At 50.2% G+C, this 18,036-nt stretch overlaps 5 protein-coding genes across 5 annotated transcripts; 4 read left to right on the top strand and 1 right to left on the bottom strand.

Annotated features, from left to right (window-relative positions):
- Positions 1 to 823: 823 nt before the first annotated feature.
- On the top strand, positions 824 to 5,919 carry ubaA (E1 ubiquitin-activating protein ubaA; the record flags this gene model as incomplete). The annotated part of the gene is made up of 9 exons (XM_026769696.1): positions 824 to 903; positions 972 to 1,057; positions 1,109 to 3,893; positions 3,950 to 4,070; positions 4,390 to 4,656; positions 4,729 to 4,897; positions 4,964 to 5,050; positions 5,109 to 5,284; positions 5,347 to 5,919. The coding sequence occupies 9 exons, from the start codon at positions 824 to 826 to the stop codon at positions 5,917 to 5,919; spliced, it is 4,344 nt and encodes a 1,447-aa protein (XP_026620912.1).
- A 544-nt stretch (positions 5,920 to 6,463) lies between these two features.
- Positions 6,464 to 9,056, bottom strand: BDQ94DRAFT_108132 (calcium-binding mitochondrial carrier protein). The gene is made up of 8 exons (XM_026763511.1): positions 8,683 to 9,056; positions 8,533 to 8,613; positions 8,233 to 8,440; positions 7,548 to 8,167; positions 7,437 to 7,498; positions 7,276 to 7,379; positions 7,190 to 7,222; positions 6,464 to 7,127 (listed from the first exon to the last, which is right to left on the bottom strand). Exons 1-8 carry the CDS (start codon positions 8,810 to 8,812, stop codon positions 6,608 to 6,610), a joined length of 1,758 nt encoding a protein of 585 aa, XP_026620911.1. The 5' UTR covers positions 8,813 to 9,056; the 3' UTR covers positions 6,464 to 6,607.
- Positions 9,057 to 9,187: 131 nt separating this feature from the next.
- On the top strand, positions 9,188 to 10,510 carry ssn8 (cyclin-dependent protein serine/threonine kinase regulator SSN8; the record flags this gene model as incomplete). The annotated part of the gene is made up of 3 exons (XM_026774577.1): positions 9,188 to 9,650; positions 9,686 to 9,919; positions 9,975 to 10,510. Exons 1-3 carry the CDS (start codon positions 9,491 to 9,493, stop codon positions 10,508 to 10,510), a joined length of 930 nt encoding a protein of 309 aa, XP_026620910.1. The 5' UTR covers positions 9,188 to 9,490.
- Positions 10,511 to 11,414: 904 nt separating this feature from the next.
- BDQ94DRAFT_184149 (uncharacterized protein) lies at positions 11,415 to 13,911 on the top strand (the record flags this gene model as incomplete). The annotated part of the gene is made up of 10 exons (XM_026774576.1): positions 11,415 to 11,466; positions 11,883 to 12,014; positions 12,094 to 12,196; positions 12,243 to 12,299; positions 12,348 to 12,458; positions 12,542 to 12,611; positions 12,695 to 12,722; positions 12,776 to 12,867; positions 13,077 to 13,226; positions 13,258 to 13,911. The coding sequence occupies 10 exons, from the start codon at positions 11,415 to 11,417 to the stop codon at positions 13,321 to 13,323; spliced, it is 861 nt and encodes a 286-aa protein (XP_026620909.1). The 3' UTR covers positions 13,324 to 13,911.
- Positions 13,912 to 15,552: 1,641 nt separating this feature from the next.
- On the top strand, positions 15,553 to 16,148 carry BDQ94DRAFT_175199 (DUF4452 domain-containing protein; the record flags this gene model as incomplete). The annotated part of the gene is made up of 2 exons (XM_026772470.1): positions 15,553 to 15,717; positions 15,834 to 16,148. The coding sequence occupies 2 exons, from the start codon at positions 15,553 to 15,555 to the stop codon at positions 16,146 to 16,148; spliced, it is 480 nt and encodes a 159-aa protein (XP_026620908.1).
- Between the last annotated feature and the right edge of the window lie 1,888 nt (positions 16,149 to 18,036).

Here is an 18,036-nt window from a genome sequence, read left to right as displayed (position 1 = left end):
AGAACAAGCCTCTCTAAAAGGAAAGGCACGGGTCACCGCGTTGTTCAACGCAATAAAGCCGCGGCGCGTCGCGCAAGAGATGCGGCGTAGAAAGAATGGCTCAGGATTGAATCCAGATGACTGTCAGACATCAATGTTAGCACTATTGAGGCCAGGCTTTATCCGGGCCAATCTCATCTGGATCCGAGCGCCTCCAGGGAAGATGCCTCATCACCGCCGCTTCTACTGCTCTGGAGCTCATTGTCACTGACTTAATGGGAGTTGCCGACTCGCTGCTGGGCGTGTCCGCGGGGCTCCAGCCAATGAGTGGCGGTAAACCTGCTGAGTCAGCCACCAACAGCTTGTCCCTCTCTTACGTCGCCGCTGAGAGAGCTCGCAGCATTAGTGATCCATCCTTCTTCCTTCTTCCCCGCCTCTCTCACGCTTTCTATATTATATACTGCGATACCTGCGCCTTGTCTTTCATTCTGCTTCAAAAGTCTTGCTCTTGCACTAGAGTATATTGTCCGTCTGTACTTTGCTATCGCTTTCGTGCCATCTCGCCTCGCCCGCTTCCGCGTACCTCACCGCTCCTACCCCTCCTACCTGACCATACATCAGGAGTATACTGCCTGAAAGTCTTGCTCCAAGTGGCAAGGCTTTCATCTTAAGTTTTCACAATTCCCACCGAAATTCCCGTTCGCGACGCTGCGAAGCTGGGAAAGCGAAGAGCGTCTGCCGACAACAAAGCTCCGCCGGAGAAGAAGATCATGACTGTATGCCTTATCACCCGAGTGATGCCAAAACAACTTTGTCAGTTACTGATCAGTCTTAGGACGCAAAGATGCAAGTGGATAACCCACAGGAGACTGTGGAGGCGATCAAGCAGGGAGAAATTGATGAGTCGTTGTACAGCCGGCAACTGTAAGTGTTTTATCTCCATGTCCTTTCGCCACTACCAGACAGACACTGATGGGTTGTGATGTGTATAGGTACGTCCTCGGTCATGAAGCTATGAAGCGTATGGGATCTTCAAACGTGCTTGTTGTCGGATTGAAGGGTTTGGGTGTTGAAATCGGTGGGTACAACATCTTCCATATAATCTGAACAAATCATTGATTACTACCAGCCAAGAACATCGCCCTTGCCGGTGTGAAGTCCCTCACATTGTACGATCCTGCCCCTGTCGCCATCTCGGACCTGTCCTCCCAGTTCTTCCTCCAGCCCCAAGACGTCGGCAAGCCGCGTGCCGAGGTCACAGCTCCCAGAGTCGCAGAGCTCAACTCCTACGTCCCCGTCACAGTCCATGAGGGCAGCAATATCGCAGAGAACCTCGAAGAGTTGAAGCGTTATCAGGCTGTTGTCCTCACCTTGACTCCTTTGAAGGATCAGCTCGCGATTGCCGACTTCTGCCACAAGAACGGCATCTACCTTACTATCACGGATACCTTCGGTCTCTTTGGTTATCTCTTCAATGACTTCGGTAAGAACTTCACTGTCGGTGATGCGACGGGTGAGGAGCCCGTCAGTGGAATTGTGGCGGCTATCGATGAGAATGGCTTGGTCTCGGCTCTTGACGAGACCCGTCACGGCCTGGAGGACGGTGATTTTGTGACTTTCTCCGAGATCAAGGGCATGGAGGGTCTCAACGGTTGTGCTCCTCGCAAAGTTACTGTGAAGGGGCCTTACACCTTCTCCATTGGTGATGTCTCTGATCTGGGAACATACCAGAGTGGCGGTATCTACTCTCAAGTCAAGATGCCTAAGTTCATGGATTTCGCTCCCCTTAGTGAACAGATCAAGAAACCCGAGTTTATCATTTCGGACTTTGCGAAATTTGACCGGCCACAACAATTGCATATTGGTGTCCAGGCACTCCACAAGTTCGCAGAGAGCCACAATGGCGATCTTCCTCGCCCTCATAATGATAGCGATGCCCAAGACGTGTTCAAGATCGCCAATGAACTGGCTTCGAGCCTCGAAGAGAAGGTGGAGTTGGATGAGAAGCTCATCAAGGAGCTGAGTTACCAAGCCCGCGGCGACCTGAACCCCCTGGCAGCTTTGTTTGGAGGCATTGCGGCGCAAGAAGTCTTGAAGGCGGTCTCTGGAAAGTTTAACCCTGTTAATCAGTGGCTCTACTTTGACTCTTTGGAGTCTCTTCCCACCTCCATCACCCGCTCTGAGGAGGCTTGTAAGCCTCTCGGCACCCGATACGATGGTCAAATTGCAGTTTTCGGCAAGGAATTCCAGGACAAGATTGCCAACGTCAGGCAGTTCCTCGTAGGAGCAGGTGCCATTGGGTGTGAGACGCTGAAGAACTGGGCCATGATGGGTCTTGGAACTGGTCCTAAGGGGAAGATCATTGTGACCGATATGGATCAGATCGAGAAGAGTAACCTCAACAGACAATTCCTGTTCCGCAGCCGGGACGTTGGCAAGCTTAAGAGCGAATGCGCCTCCGCTGCTGTGCAGGCCATGAACCCTGAACTGAACGGTAAGATTGTCACGCTCCGGGACCGTGTCGGACCCGACACCGAGCACATCTTCAACGAGGAGTTCTGGGAAGACTTGGACGGTGTTACGAATGCCCTGGACAACGTGGATGCAAGAACCTATGTCGACCGTCGTTGCGTCTTCTTCAGGAAGCCCCTGTTGGAGAGTGGAACTCTTGGTACAAAGGGCAACACTCAGGTTGTCCTGCCTCGCATCACTGAGTCCTACTCTAGCTCCCAAGACCCGCCGGAGAAGACTTTCCCTATGTGCACTCTGAAGAGTTTCCCCAACCGGATCGAGCATACTATCGCTTGGGCCAGGGACCTCTTCCAGACCTACTTTGTCGGCCCTCCCGAGGCTGTCAACATGTATCTGTCTCAGCCAAACTATATCCAGCAGACACTCAAGCAGGCCGGTAATGAGAAGCAGACGCTGGAGCACCTTCGTGACTTCCTGGTCACTGATAAGCCCTTGACCTTCGATGACTGCATCGTTTGGGCCCGTAACCAATTCGAGGCGCAGTACAACAACGCTATCCAGCAGCTTCTCTACAACTTCCCGCGTGACTCCAAGACATCCTCTGGGCAGCTTTTCTGGTCTGGACCCAAGCGTGCGCCCACTCCGCTGAAGTTTGACAGCGCAAACCCCACTCATCTTTCTTTCATCGTTGCTGGTGCCAATCTCCACGCTTTCAACTACGGCATCAAGAACCCTGGCGCCGACAAGGCCTACTACAGGAAGGTTGTCGACAACATGATCGTTCCAGAATTCACCCCCAAGTCGGGCATCAAGATCCAAGCTAATGAGAACGATCCTGACCCGGACGCTCCGGCCGCTGGCTCGTCCTTTGACGACAACCAGGAGATTCAGCGCCTTGTGGACTCCCTTCCATCCCCCAAGGATCTGGCTGGCTTCCGCTTGAACCCTGTTGAATTTGAGAAGGATGACGACACGAACCACCACATCGACTTCATCACCGCTGCCAGCAACCTGCGTGCCGACAACTACGATATCCCCCAGGCTGACCGCCACAAGACCAAGTTCATTGCTGGCAAGATCATTCCTGCCATTGCTACCACGACGGCGTTGGTGACTGGGTTGGTCGCGCTGGAGCTGTTCAAGATCATTGACGGCAAAGACGACATTGAGCAGTACAAGAATGGATTCGTGAACCTTGCGCTTCCATTCTTGGGCTTCAGTGAGCCTATTGCCAGTCCCAAGGGCAAGTACATGGGTAAGGAGGGCGAGGTTACGATCGACCAGATCTGGGATCGCTTCGAGGTGGATGATATTCCTCTCCAGGATTTCCTCAAGCACTTCTCCGACATGGGATTGGAGATCAGCATGGTTAGCTCTGGCGTTAGTCTCCTGTACGCCAGCTTCTATGGACCATCAAAGGTTAAGGACCGTCTTCCTATGAAGTATGTACCCCCGATAACCACAGAGAGCATTACGGTACTAATCGCTTATGATATAGGATGAGCAAGTTGGTGGAGCACATCAGCAAGAAGCCGGTTCCGGAGCACCAGAAGAACGTCATCTTCGAGGTGACGGCGGAGGATCAGACGGAGGAGGATGTCGAGATTCCGTATGTGATGGTGAAGCTGAGAAAGTAGAGGGGCTGATCGGCACGAGAGCAAGCAAAGGCCCATGATCTCTCTGGATATGTCCGTTTACGCACTAGACACCATAGTATAAGTAGCTTTTCTATCTTCTCAATTAAATTCTTCTAGGAATATACTACTGTCTATGTTCCGCGTTTTTCGATGATCTTGACTAAGTGGCAGACTAATCAGTCTAAGTGGTTCCGCGAAAGATGAGGAATTGATTAATTAGTTAACTAATGAATGAGCAAGCTGTTTGTCAGCGGGAGGCTTAACTCCCCGTTATTAACGCCTCCGTAAGCAATGCTGTAAGCAAACCATCACGTCATTGGCTCCCCGCACCCCATCCGTCAGCGTCTGGCCTCGTATCGCCTCGTCCTACTTTTTGTATATGAACGAGCTCCCTGCCCCTCCTTGCCATTGCTCATTGTTCCCAATGTTTCCTGCTCTTCATCGACTTCGACAAGTCTCGCAACATATCTTGCAACCCAAATCTATCACCAGCTTTCCACGTCCAGCCACCTGCAGAAGCTCCTTCCTCCCCGCACAGCCTATCTTTACTCCAGCACGCACCATGGCTGTAAGTCACTACTATCACTAGCTGATCCACTCAATACCAATCCCATAAAACTAACAATCTACGCTTATACAGACAGGCAACAGTGGCAAGATCACAGACTGGGTCAATCCCAATGACAAGTCGGGCGAGTTCAAGCGCCAGACATCAGTTTTCCGCAACTGGATCTCCAGAGAGCCTGGCGCTCAATTCCCTCCAGAGAAGGGCCGTTATCACCTCTACGTCTCTTACGCCTGTCCTTGGGGTGCGTTTCTTTCCTTTCTATCCCGATCTATCTTTACACATACTAATGCTACAATTCTTCGCACAGCCCACCGTACTCTGATCACGCGCAAGCTCAAGGGTCTTGAGGATATCATCTCCTACACCTCCGTCCACTGGCATCTAGGAGAAAAGGGTTCGTTCTCTCACACACCGAATAACCCGACGAAATAGCTCACACAACCAAAAAACAGGCTGGCGCTTCGCGACCGCAGAAGAACAACAACCCGAGCAAAACGTCACCACCGACCCTCTACACGAGTACACTCACCTGCGCGAAATCTACTTCTCCAATGACCCCGACTACACCGGCCGGTTCACCGTTCCAGTCCTGTTCGACAAGAAAACCAACCGCATCGTAAGCAACGAGGTAAGCACATCATCCTCCCCCACTAAGCAAAGTACAAAGCGTTAATCTTCCGACGAAACTAGAGCGCCGAAATCATCCGCATGCTTTACTACGAATTCGACGACCTCCTCCCGGAACCCTACAAATCCGTCGACTTATTCCCCTCCTCCCTCCGCACCGAGATCGATTCCTCCAACGAATGGATCTACAACGACGTCAACAACGGCGTCTACAAGTCCGGCTTCGCCACCACACAAGAAGCATATGAAAAGGCCGTCACGACGCTATTCTCCTCGCTCGACAAGATCGAGGCGCATCTGGCGGACTCGAAGAACGCGCCGTACTTCTTCGGCTCGGAAATCACGGAGGCGGATATCCGTCTGTTCACGACCATCATTCGCTTTGATCCTGTCTATGTGCAGCACTTCAAGTGCAATATTCGCGATATTCGGTCCGGGTATCCGGCTATCCATCGCTGGATGAGGAAGTTGTATTGGGATGTGCCGGCTTTTAAGGAGACGACGAACTTTGAGCATATCAAGTTCCATTATACGAAGAGTCATAAGCAGATTAATCAATTTGCGATTACGCCAGTTGGGCCGCTGCCGGATGTCTTGCCCAAAGATGAGGAGGTCAGGGCAGTTAAGGGGGCTTAGGGGTTCTTTGGTGCGGTTTAGAATATGTTAATGTTACTACAAGGTTCTGTATAATTTGCAAATATGCAAAGTTGTATTTCAGCTAAATGTGCAAGCTATGTATCTCTATATTCATGTATCGACGCAACATGTGCGGTGTGGGGTATGACCCTACGTACAATTAGGAAAAAGGTTAACGGAAAAGAATCCTCCCCAGCGACACCCCCATAAAATTCAATGTACAGAAGACAGAAGCAATGTGAAACTCCATAGCAATGCTTTGTCGCGCGACGCCCTGCCATGCTAGTCAAGCCGGTCATGCGACTCTCCCAATCCGTGGGGAAGCTGGCTATCCAAGTGAAATAGCTTTCAGATTTCACGATACCAGCAATGGGTGAGGTGAACGAAATAGTCAAAGCCATCGGGCTGTTCAGCGAGAAAGGTGCAGCAATAAAAAGAGGGACGGTAATCTCTGGCGGGAAGTGGTGTGTGGAAAAGGACAGATCCACATTATCGCCCTAAAGAGATGTCGATGTGCCCGTGGGGGCTTTATGGGTATCTCAAACGCAATGTCTAAAAACGGTGGTAAGTAGAAGGAAATGCGAGAATATGGCGAAACAATTGGTAAAGTTCCAAGCCACGGTGTCAACACAGCCATATTTGTCTCTGAGCAGTAAGCAACCCCCAGAAACTGGCTCTAATGAGCCGTCTATTTCAACCCAAGCATTCGCTTCGAGTTTTCATAAACGACATAGCTGATGGACACTGCAGGTGCGACCTTAAGAAGATTCGGCGTCAGCCCTTTGTAAAAGCCACGCAGCCCTTCGGTCTGTATTGTCTTGCGAGCGACATCTCCAATCCCGTTGTAGGTCGCGGGATGCAGAACGGTGCCTTGGGCTTGCATTCTCGTCCTGAGAACGTTCAGTGGATAGACAACCGAGGCGCCAAATCCTCCACTCATAGCGCCAATTGCTCCGGTGGTGAAGTTGTTAAGAGGCACGTCGTCCTCATGACAATTGTTCAAGCGAGCTTTCCGCGCGATTAACGCTCGCTTCATGTATTCGAAAGTAGACAGATCGATGGCAGCGTAAGGAAACATGCCAACAAGGCCAAGTGGCAAGCCACGGAAAAAGCCCAGTAGGCCGTGTTTGCACCACACCTTCTTAAACGTAGCCGCAATGAGCTGGTTTCCCTTCAGGCCACCTTCGACGGTGTCACACTGCATGCGACTATTGTAAAGTTAGTTTCGAAAAACAAGCAAATGATACCAGCGACCAAGGGCGTGACTTACAATTTCAAGGTATCAAGAGGGTAGACGAAGCACCTGCATATGTGTTAGATCGGCTATTTTGCTTGAGAATGGCTACTCGAACGTACTGTGCAACCATTCCACCGCAACCCCCAGATAGGAACTGTGATACAGGCATGAGACGTTTGGGGTCACCATGGCCCTCCAGGCGGGCGAAAGCACGCTTTGCAGACTGTTGCACGTCAGTCGAATGAAGACAAGTTTGAGTTGTATCGAGCAGTTAACTCACTTCATAAGCACCGAACTTAATAGCTGACTCGGGCATAACTTTCACAACGTTGAGACCGTTGCCTATGACAGTGAGAAATATGTCATAACATAAACTATTCATGGGTCTTACCTGCGAACAAACTCCGGATACCGCCCGCACGCCACAGATCTTTCACGGCTTCGACGAGGGTTTTCGACGCCTTGCCCGCTGCACGCAAAGGAGCGCCATCTTTCGCTGCGCGGACAGCTGATGATTTCACGCCGGTCTGAGCAATGAGATAGACTTTGAGTCGGTCCAAGGGCGCGGTTGCTGTCCTGGACACTGCGCCTGCGATACCACCGGCAACGAAGTAACCTAATTGAGGAGTGCTTTCGGTCAACTTCTGTTCATAATATCGGAAGGACATCCACATGGCGACGATCCTGGGTATGGGCAACCACTCCAGTTCCAGGTCATTGTCTAAGGGTGTAGAGTCATCCTCAAACGCGACCCCAACCTCGGACACGCCGGTGGCTTCCGCGTAGGCTGAAGGAATCAAGAGTGTCAAAACGTGCACTGGGAAAACGTTGGAGAGGAGGTTCTGTAAGGCCAAGATATAACGTTTAAGAAACGAGTGGTCTGTACCTAAGCCCTGCAGATCATTGATGTGGACATCTCCTTCCGGGTTAAGATTTCCCGTGGCGGTGTAGTATGACAAGACAGCGCGGAGGTTTGAGGACGAGTAGGCGGGCAGGAAAAGGAGAAAATCCCTGGATACCAACAGGTCATTAGCTGACAACCCCAGACACCTTCAGCTGACCGCTATAGTACGTACCTCCACTCCGCATAAGAGATGACGCCATCTTTGTTGCTATCGACCTCCGCGAAGAATTCTTCCAGCCTTGCGTTGGAGACCGTGACCCCGGATCTCGAAAAAGCGGTCTTGAGCTCATTCTTATCGATCTCGCCGTTGTGATTGTGGTCTATGCTCTCGAACAGTTGCCAGAGGCCGATTTCGGTATGATCAACGAAGGCTCGGAATTCTGGTGAACATTAGGTTGGAAAAACGACTGGCGTCTATAGCCAGTGACACTAGGAGGAATGAGACGCTATGGTGTGCGACGCATGATCTTACCAGGATAATCTATGTAGCCATCCCCGTTGGTATCCACTGCCTTGATGATATCGCGTAACATAGGGTCTGCATTCTTGAGCGCTGTTGCATCCCAAGCCGTTAGGTCATCTGCACCGAGCTGCACGGGATCATGTCATGATGGGGACTTACGGTGATCGATCTTTTTTAGTCCTTTCTTTAGGCCATTGAAGTCAAGATGACCTTCACCCTTGGTATCCAAGCGCTGCCAGAGTTGGGCGACTCTCTGGTCCCGATCTTTTTGCGACTCGCCAGTGTCCATGTTCGGTGAAAAGTGATTCTTATCACAACTGCGTCATTATTTTTTTAAGGAGGGGTCAGCGGAGTTGAAGAGGAGGGATTCCCTGTCGCAACAGGGCAGAAGGTGAAGGTGAATGAATAATTTGGGCATCGAAAATCACGGTGGTGAAATTATGCACGAAGTGATAATCCGGCGTTCATGATTGTCGTTGAAGGTCAGCTGGGGTGAGGCCGATAGCCGTGAGAAATCCAGGCGCGATGATTTGCTTTCCTTACGACATGAACCGGAAGAAAACTAGACCCCGGCCCGGTCGTCACCAAATCTCCCGGCTATTCCCGTTTAGGCGCCTTCCACTCCCGCCTTTCACTCTTGCCTCCAGTTCGGCCCCTTCGGAGTCCCATCTCCGACCTGCACGACATCAAACCTCATCTTCACTCCGATTGCTAAAAGGGGTGTGTGTTGCCTGGATTCAGGCTGTTACTCCCCTCATCGATTCACCCTCCAGCGCTCCTGAACTAGTGGGTCGTATACCATACCAGCCACACATCCACACCCTCGGATGCCCAAAGCCAACTGGATAATCTGTACCCATCCAGCACCTCTTAGGCCCAAAGGGAAAAGCACTATGGTGGCTATTGCTACCTCTTCTATACTAGATTAACCCCCACACGATACCCCCTTCCCGCTAGACTCCCAACAATGGCTGCTAATTACTGGGCATCAACTCAACGCCGACATTGGCTCTTCACGAGAGAGAAGTTGGCAGAGATTCGGGAGAACTTTAGAGAGCGGGACATGGTCGCTCATAGTCAGTTTCCTCTGCCGGATCAGAGGTTGCTGAACATCTACTTCAGTCAACGTAAGATAACATAGTATATATCCTAAATCGGTGAGCATCCGAGCTCACCAGACCAACAGAACTCATCAAATTGGGCAAACGGATGTCTACTCGACAACAAGCACTTGCGACAGCGCAAGTCTATGTCAAGAGGTTCTACACCAAGAACGAGATTAGACATACAAACCCGTATCTTGTCGTCACTACTGCCTTCTATCTGGCCTGTAAAATGGAAGAATGCCCTCAACATATTCGCTTTGTCGTCGGAGAGGCTAGAGGTCTCTGGCCAGGTACGGAACACTCGCGTTAATGCACTTCGTGCGCTTCCCGCTGACGTGGCTACAGAGTTTATTGCCCCAGACGTTTCAAAACTAGGAGAATGCGAATTCTCTTTGATATCGGAAATGAACTCTCAGCTTATTGTGCACCACCCATATCGAACTTTATCAGAACTCCAACCCGAGCTGTCACTTACGTCAGATGAAGTTGCTCTTGCATGGTCTGTAATCAACGACCACTATCTCACCGACTTGCCGCTCTTATATCCGCCTCACGTCATCGCTGTCATGGCGATTATCGTCGCCGTGGTCTTCAAGCCCAGCCAAACGAGCTTTCACGGGTCAGCAGCGCCACTGGCCAGCGCGATGCGCGATGGGGGGATGAACATCCTTGGAGCATTGGGAGACAAGGGCGGCAACGGCCCTCCTCCCCGCATTCAACGACTTATAGGATGGCTTGCCGAGAGCGAGGTGGACATCAAGGCAGTCATAGAGTGTACTGAAGAGCTGGTGTCGCTTTACGAGGTCTGGGAGCAATACAGCGAAAAGCATTGCAAGGAGCTTCTTGGACGGATGGTGAAGAGCAAGAACCTGGACAAATGAACATACCATTTTCATGCACATACATAGGATTTCAAGCGGCGTTCAACGGGGTCATGTTATTACGGAAGCATGTCATGCGCGAGCGATACTTATTTTTTGGTCCATATTTCGGGTTTCGGCTGGTTGCAGATTGTTTCAAAACTGTTGCATTATCGCATAGTCTAAGCGGGTGCCATGGAGAAGATACTGAGAGATACAGATATACCATAAGCGAACAAACAGACTTCAAACAAACAAACGCTCATCCTCCATATTAGCCCAGCTTCGAATATCCCGCATGCCAGTAACCGCTTCAACAGCAACACCATAACGCACAGTACATATTCATCCGCACCTGAAAGCCATGATGTTTATGCGACTAAATACTATACCGTGGGCATACAACTCCCCATCCAAGTTCTCCCTGACACATACTCAACCACAAGCAAGACATAGATGATACTCGTGTAACACAAACCAATCCACCCACCAACTAAGCTTCCCACATCTCCACAACTAAGATCCGTAAGAATCCAATAACAACCACAAAACAGAAACAAGGTCTTCCATGCATAGGCAGCTACTGTACATACCCAGCTGTCAGAATGTGGATTTACTCCGAGTCAGTAAGTAAGCAAGCCATGTTGAAAGGCATGTAGGATTTGACTTTCAGTTCTACCAAGGTAGTCAGTCCACCGAGTATCTCTTTACGGTGGTACCTACGCAATTACTACTTCCCTTGTTGCATGCCGATGGTAAACTATTACATACATACATCCTTGTAAACGAACGTATGTATGTATGTATGCGTGTATGCAAGTTCGTGTTCCTTGACGAAAATTCTGGAATGCGTGGGGAATTTGCATTCTGGCATGTGTTGGTAGCGACTACTGTAGCTAGGGATGGGGGGGGATCAAAGGGATGGATGTCAATCCGGGTAAGCGCGAGACTGGAACTACGTATCTCGCCAGGTCGCGGTGAGATTTAGAAGATAACCACTGTGTTTGGTTCAACCGGTTTTGTGTGACGCTATTTCTGTCAGTTTGTAGGCTATGCTACAAGATCATCATGGTGGGTGTTGATCTGGGAATCGGGTATATCCGTTGAATGTAACCTTCAAGCTTTTTACTCTATCTAGCCTTACCATCAGTTGAGATTGAATCTTCCACGGAGAACCGATCACGCAGTCCAGTAGTATTGACAATTTGACCCTGGCCTACAAGGTTTATTCCTCGATTTGGGAAGCTATTTCAATTGAGTTTTAGTCCGAGTTGACCCGTGAATAATCTCGCTGCTCTCCCGTTTGCAGGTGTCACAGGTACCACTCCAGCCATGCACTCTTTCTGCTTCGAAGAAGCGCCGACATAGATGAACGCTACAACCCAGATTTCAGTAACTGGAAAGCTACCTATCTGGAGATATGATGTCGTTTATTGGACACCTCTAATGCAACATGGGCGCTTCCTGAGACCGTTGGCCAGACTAGGCAGGAATATCGTGTTTCATATCCCTTGCTTCGGGGTACGTATGTGGGCGGAGATACACTTGCGCACACTCCAGTCTTGTTATTGAGAGGGGGAGTACCCCCGAGACGGGTGGACAAGGACTATCGTCCTATACACTAGCTAGATCAACAAATATTCCGGAAATGGCGTCTGGAGTGCAGCAGATCCCGCTTGACGACCCCCCGCCCATCAAGCCATGTACGTATACTTGTGTACACTCCAGGCCGTGTAGCGGGCTGTGTATCTAGGCCTTTCTTCATTGCGCCGCAAAACATTCCTCCCAACAGGATTTCGTATAAAATCTGGTAAAGGGGAATACCAATTCAATACCAAGGATACCATACATACGGCAGGGATGGAAAGCGTCCGATCATAGTAAGTAGCGGCGTCGGATGCCTCGAGGTTACTTTAGTTATCGGCAAAACTTACTTGCTGTATGGATCATCACCCATAAGCATGATCGAGTGACTATACCGGATTTTTCTCAGTGCGCCCCTGCCTTGGGCATCGAGATGCACCTATCATGAGATGAAGATCATACAACAAGGTTCCTGATCCCGAGAGGGGCAACTCCAGACTGCGTTGCATTTCCCATCTACCGAAAGGGCGGTGAGGTGGTCAGATCTTAGCAGGGACATTATCTTGCCGAATAGGATCAGAGATCATGTCTCATGGGGGGCTGGCTTTTTAGCAGGTTTAGTTTGGCACAATCTGGACGCGGGAGAAGTGTGAGAATACCACTCTGGCATCCATGGCTAGTAGTGCCCAATCGCTTGTGCAGACAGAAAGCGCCCCCATTCCATCCCAGGTCGCTTGAGCGAGTGTATGTTCCTCCTACCTACCCTCGGGACTGCATCCTGCAGTAGTCTGCAGGTTTGGAGGAGCTGTGACCCTGCTAGCATGCGTTCTAAGCCCGATCCATGATATATTATGCTGCTATGGCTGTTCCAGTAGCCGCCATCATTCCTACCGGTCTGTTCCCTCCCATCTCCCCCCCTCCCCCTAGGTGCATCCCCATCCTGCATTTACGCTACCGTTGACCAGTGATACGGCGTTTCAACCCCTGGGTTTAGCGTGTGCAGTGGAGGGTCCAGGCGTCGGGGAAAGTAGACCGCAAACTTGTTCTGCGTTTATTGGAAAGGAGTATTGTAGATAATGAAGTACACCTATGTGTCGTGACAGCAGATGGAGTTACGGAGGACACTAAAAGCTACACTGCTGCTACTATTCTTGTGAACGTTTACTGCATGGAGGGAGGTGCAGGGCCATGCAGTGGCCGTAGCGCTTGCCCCATGTGGATGGATGGGAAGACAGGGAGCAGATCCTTGACAATGCAGAGCAGCCAAGCCCAGTTCAAGATTCGGTTCCTTTTGTTGACGGCGTTCTCCGTACCTGATTGATTTTTGAGATGAATTGGCGAGGGGACTCAAAAACAAACAGTGATTACATGGACATAAGGCCTAAACGAGAAAATCACTATTAGTTGTTTATTACTATTCCGTAATATATTTCTGGTCAGAAAGTACTACTGACAATAGTATCAGCTGACTATCCGCTCAATATGGAGAAGATCCAGATATTGAAGTGGAGGATTAATTTCTGTTATGGAATACTTGTCGAAGCCGTCGAAGGGTGGCCATGGCAGGAGCTGCCCGTTATTAATCTCATTAGTCAATGACAATCTTCAATGGTTGGGGGGAAAATACAAAGTCAGATGGCCCGAGTCCCCGCCCGCCCACTCTAAGGAGCGCCTCTCCCTGAGAGTTGAAGACAGTTTAGGGGAGCAGATGGTGGGAAAACGGCAATAGTAGGATGGAATAGGAGCGCCCCCGACGAGACCAAGTGGCACGGTTCAAGGGAAAGGTACCGAGAATAACAGCAACGAAAAAAGAGGGTAGCTAGTCCGGTGGGGCTCACCACATTTTTTGCAAATCATTACCCGCAGGTGTTGTAGTGGGCATTTTGCCTGCTTGCCAGCGCATGCCTGTCTTCGGAAGTGGGAGCCACATACTACTGTACTGTTGCTCTTACCTGCCCTTTTCCCTTTCCTGAACACGAAGTGATTGGGGGTTCGATACCTGACGAGGTACAGGTACGACGGGAAGGATCCTCCTGGTGACCTTGAAAACGACCCAACACAGAGAGCCACTACAGAGCATTGCCACGATGTTCTTTGCCATTGCCATCGTCATCATCCATGCATCCGATGGTGGGCGAGATGGATCGATTGATACTCTATTAGCATTGCAGATCCACAGGTCTGTAAAAGACAGTGTCTGTGTCTTGTCTATCTAACGGCAGTCTGCATCATACAATGAGCGTAAGTAGGCATCATTGCACCATCATGTGTAATACTCATAGGCTGTTCATGACGGTAATACAGCCTTAAAGTCCAGGCTGAGACCCGGTCTTCATCCGACAGCCGCTTGCACTCGTCACGGTTAGATCGAGGACACCCATATATTAGGCGTCAAGGGAGAGGGTGCGCTGGTCCATACCCAAAGTGGGATGGTGTGCTTCCTTTCGACGTCACTAAGACCCGCTTGGTAGCCGATTAGAGCAGCCAAAATCGGTGTTTTATTGGCCATTTTGACGGTGGCTGCCATGAGCCCACTATGACTGGTTCTGATTGGTGATCGGGGCATTAACTTGCCACTGAGGATCCATTGACAGGGATCTGGTTGGTCCTCACCCTGCCCTAAAACTGGGTGCGTGACCAGGTTAGCGCGGGAATTCTGGGACTAGGATGTTACAGAAGTTACAGACGATACCACGGATACTTTACGGGCGCCTCGGCGAGGGAGCCAGTTGTAACCAGTAATGTCCTTTCATAACCTCCATACTCGTGGATGCCACCGGTAGGGAAAAGGCTGTGTGGTAAGTACGGTCACGTATGCCATTCCCTTTCCCTTGCGGATCTCCACCGACGTGCACTTTTGCTCAGCCCCAGTCGAATCACAACTGCAGCCCCTCTTGCTCTCTCTCGCCTCCCGTCCGCTCCGGGCGCTGCGACTCTTTTCTCGCTCCCGGTCTTCTTTTCAACTCTTGTCCCGCCATCCGTTGATGATTCCCCATCCCACAACACTAATCGCAAATTCGCCCGCCCCCCCCCGATCTCTTACACTTTCACTCTCGCATTCACTTTCCATTATCTCCCCATCTTTATCCCACAATCTTCTCTTTCTCTGCCTTATTCCAAATCCTCTTCTCTTGTTTCCGCACTCTGCATTCCGTCCGACCGCTTGTCATTCTTCGACCTTACTACTCCATCTCTTTTCTTTGTTACTCTACTCCGGAGTTGCGTTACTGTCGGGATTCCTGAGCGCTGGTCTTTGTTTATATCCGCCCTCGAATTCCTCAGCATATCCTTCCTACCGATATAACTTCGCTTTACTTTTTGTTGCGTTCGTTTCGCCACAACCACACAACAAAATGTCTACGTTCTTCTACGGTCACCAGCAACAGCACCAGCACCAGCAACACCCTCACCATGGCGCTACCGCCCACATGGCCAACTCGAACAATCACCATGGGGGTCGTTCCCGTCGGGGACCCAAGATGGCTGCCCAGAATGCTCAGCGCCAGTTTAGAGGTGTCAAGAGTATGAGGGAGCTTGCAGAGGCCCCTGCTGTGACGGCTTTCCGTGCCCGCTTCGAGGCTGGACGGTCTTTTGACCTGGATGACGACCTGGAGTTTTGCCCCAGTCTCCTGACGGAAGATGATGTATGTTTGTCGAACCCCGGCCTAGTACTCCCTCCCTCTCCGTTCGTACTACGGATATCTTGAGACTGCCGACCCCGTACTTTAATGGAACAGCTTGTTGACCCCTGATATTACAGCTGCACTCCATCCACTCTGCTTCCTCGGATCGGTCATCTCTCTCCAGTGGATCTCCCGATACTTCTCCTCTCCAGCACCAAATCCAGCCTGTCCAGCAGGTCACTCCCTCCATCTCCCTGTCTCCTGCCTCCAGCAACTCCTATGTTCACTCAGGAGTTAGCGGTAATCTTAATCACGTGAACTTCCAGCAGCCGTCTGCAGTCCGCACCCGCAAGGTTATCCCGATCGTCAACCCCAATACCGGCATGACCTTGACGAGCCCGCCTACGTCAATCTCCCCGGCTTCGATGCAGAATGCCCAACGTCGGTGGTGAGGACCGCGATTCTGGCAAGTCGCCGTTCCATTCGGCAAAGGGCCGCTTAGGCTCATAGCATGTTCACCACGTTCGTCCGGCTTCTGCATCATCGGGCTCCCTAACCGCGGGTTATAATTGTTACTGCTTTGTTTTGCTTTCTGTTCGACACGGCCATCGCATTCTTACGATTCGACTGATCTTCCCTTCTCCTCTTTTTGGCTTGACGAGCGCAAAAACAGCAAAGGATAAACCAGTGTTTCTCTGTATATACACCTTACTTCGATGACGACTTCGAGCAACTTATACCTAGACTGATGCTTTCGGCTTCCTGCGAGCGACGGCGCCTGCGATATTCGATTTTTGCATTCCACCTCAAACGATACCTTGTTTTTATCTTACGGTTAGGGAAACCCCTTGTGCTTTGAACCTCGAGTTTTGGCCGCGATGATGTATAGAAAGCGCGGCGATCTGCCATTCAGGCGCGCATCTATGGTCCGGAGTTGCTTTTTTGGTTTCCCACGGCGGCTATGCCAGATTTGCTGTTGGCGGTTATACCTCATCTTTTCGGCTTGGTGTTTTGTCACATTTTGGGTGGGATGGATCATTTTCTCATGCTTTTCAGGGATTTAGAAAGGCGGAAACGACATATACGTCTGCATTGATTGGGCTTTGCTGAGTTGTTTGGGATGTTTGGCTGGTTTCGACGTATACTTCGCATATGTTTTCATTTCTTGAAAAATTCTGTTTGTTATACCAATGTATATGGGTTGGTTGGGGAATTGGTGACACGCGGTGCTTGTTACTTTCAGGTCAACTGGCTGTGAAAATCCATGGATTGGATGAGGAGTTTTTCTTTATTTCCTTTTTTTGCCGGGGTCACACTCGCCTTCTTTCGCGAGATAGACCACTGTCTTGATGGGAGTTGTCAGTTGACGACATAATTCTCTTCTGTTCGCCTCCACGTTGACTCGTTCGGATGTTTTTAAAGTCATGTTCTTCGACTCCTGGGGACTCCCGGAGAATGTGATGCAGTGTATGATCTTGCTGATTCTGTTCGCTTCTTGGGTATTCCGTCTCTTACCATATCTCCTTTGTCTATACGCTTTTTGGCTGGAACTATGGGGTAAATGCCTATACATAGTTGTGAAATTAGCTTTGGACTCCATTCAGTCTTGGGGCTTGCCTTGAAAAACAGTAGATGCAGTAGATGTAGGGATGATAATTTTGTGGTAGTTGCAGCGGTTGTAGTACTTCGCTACATGACCTCATAATCTGGGGCGATATCGTATCGTGCACGCTGCAGATTGAGAGGGGCAATAGAGCACAGCGGTTGCTATCGCAACGGCTACTAGCTTTTGATTAGGAAGTGGTTATCAGATTGCCGCGCTTTAGTTCGAGTTGAGGAGTGAACGCTCGATGCTGTTCAGAGGTCTAGGCGGATATATATTCATTGCTGAGACGGGTGCCGAGCCAACCCACAACGCTCAAAACACCATAGCACTGAAAACATCGGAACGCAGCGAATGCACTTGATAATAACGATGATGAGCAGTATTCTGAAGTGATTTCTGCTACACATGTGGTGATCCCCTACTTATCTGGTCGTAACGGCACAGTAAGGAGTGGTCAATGTACGTGATGTCATATCCTTGATTTGCGGCCTCGAACCTGGAAGACACCGAACTCTCTTGCATCCAGAAGCGACCCTTTCAAAGACAACATTCGAATTCCTCTCTCTAAAGATATTACAGAATAAACATAAACAACTAAATTATATTAAAAACCGTTCCTTAATAAAACAACTAAAAATATCACTCAACTACCCACATCAACACCGTAGGATAGAACGGATAATGAGGATACATCCATCCCGAAACGCATCAGACTCCATGACGTCACCGCTACT

Source organism: Aspergillus welwitschiae (assembly GCF_003344945.1).
Source record: "Aspergillus welwitschiae strain CBS 139.54b unplaced genomic scaffold BDQ94scaffold_51, whole genome shotgun sequence".
Classification (NCBI taxonomy): Eukaryota; Fungi; Ascomycota; class Eurotiomycetes; order Eurotiales; family Aspergillaceae; genus Aspergillus; species Aspergillus welwitschiae.
This window is presented reverse-complemented; position numbering and strand designations above follow the sequence as displayed.